Source organism: Chaetura pelagica, unplaced genomic scaffold (assembly GCF_000747805.2).
Source record: "Chaetura pelagica isolate M959 unplaced genomic scaffold, ChaPel_1.0 scaffold681, whole genome shotgun sequence".
Lineage (NCBI taxonomy): Eukaryota > Metazoa > Chordata > Aves > Apodiformes > Apodidae > Chaetura > Chaetura pelagica.
In genome coordinates, this window is record NW_009951983.1 from 37,769 (window position 1) to 38,369 (window position 601).

At 58.4% G+C, this 601-nt stretch overlaps 1 protein-coding gene across 1 annotated transcript in view; it reads right to left on the reverse strand.

Moving 5' to 3' along the window:
* Nucleotides 1-498: 498 nt before the first annotated feature.
* The window catches only part of LOC104392186 (sericin-1-like), a 5,023-nt gene continuing 4,920 nt past the window's right edge, over nt 499-601 (reverse strand). Inside the window, exon 2 of the mRNA XM_010001556.1 lies at nt 499-594. Within this exon, the coding sequence (XP_009999858.1) occupies nt 499-594 (96 nt within the window). The remainder of the gene's footprint in view (nt 595-601) is intronic.

The following is a 601-nucleotide window of genomic DNA, read 5'->3' on the forward strand; positions in this document are numbered from 1 at the left end:
CATGGAATGGTTTGGGCTGGAAGGGACCAGGAGAAGCTTCAGAAAGCACAAGCAGTAAAGATGTTGCTGGATTCAGTTGCACTGGTTCACACAGCAATATTATTCTGCCCAGAAAACAAGTCCAAGTTGTCTCCATGTCCAGACGTGCTGCTGGGCTGGGTGTGATCCTGGGGGGATCCCCCTGGTTCATGTCCACAACCTGCTCAGAATTGGAGGGACCTCGTGTGTCCCTACAGCCCCTGGCACCAGTGGGTGGAAAATGAGGGTGAGGGGTTTAAGGAAAGGCCAAGACAAGAGAGGTCTGAGGAACTCAATACTTTATTGTCTCCTGGGCACCCCAAGGGGCCCAAGCCCAGCCTGGAGCAGGAGGCAGTGGCAGCAGGAGGCACAAGTGCTGCCCCTTCCCCAGGGCTGGGAGAGCTTTTGGGGGTGCTGGAGGGAGCTGGGCCAACGTGGGGCCTTTGCTGCCAGAGCTGGGGGGGGGTGTGGGACACCCCATCACTTCATCTTCTGCTGGGGCACCTGCTGGATCTGCTGGATCTGCTGCTGCTGCTGCTGTTGCTGCTGCTGCTGCTGCTCGCACTGGACCTGCGGCTTGCCA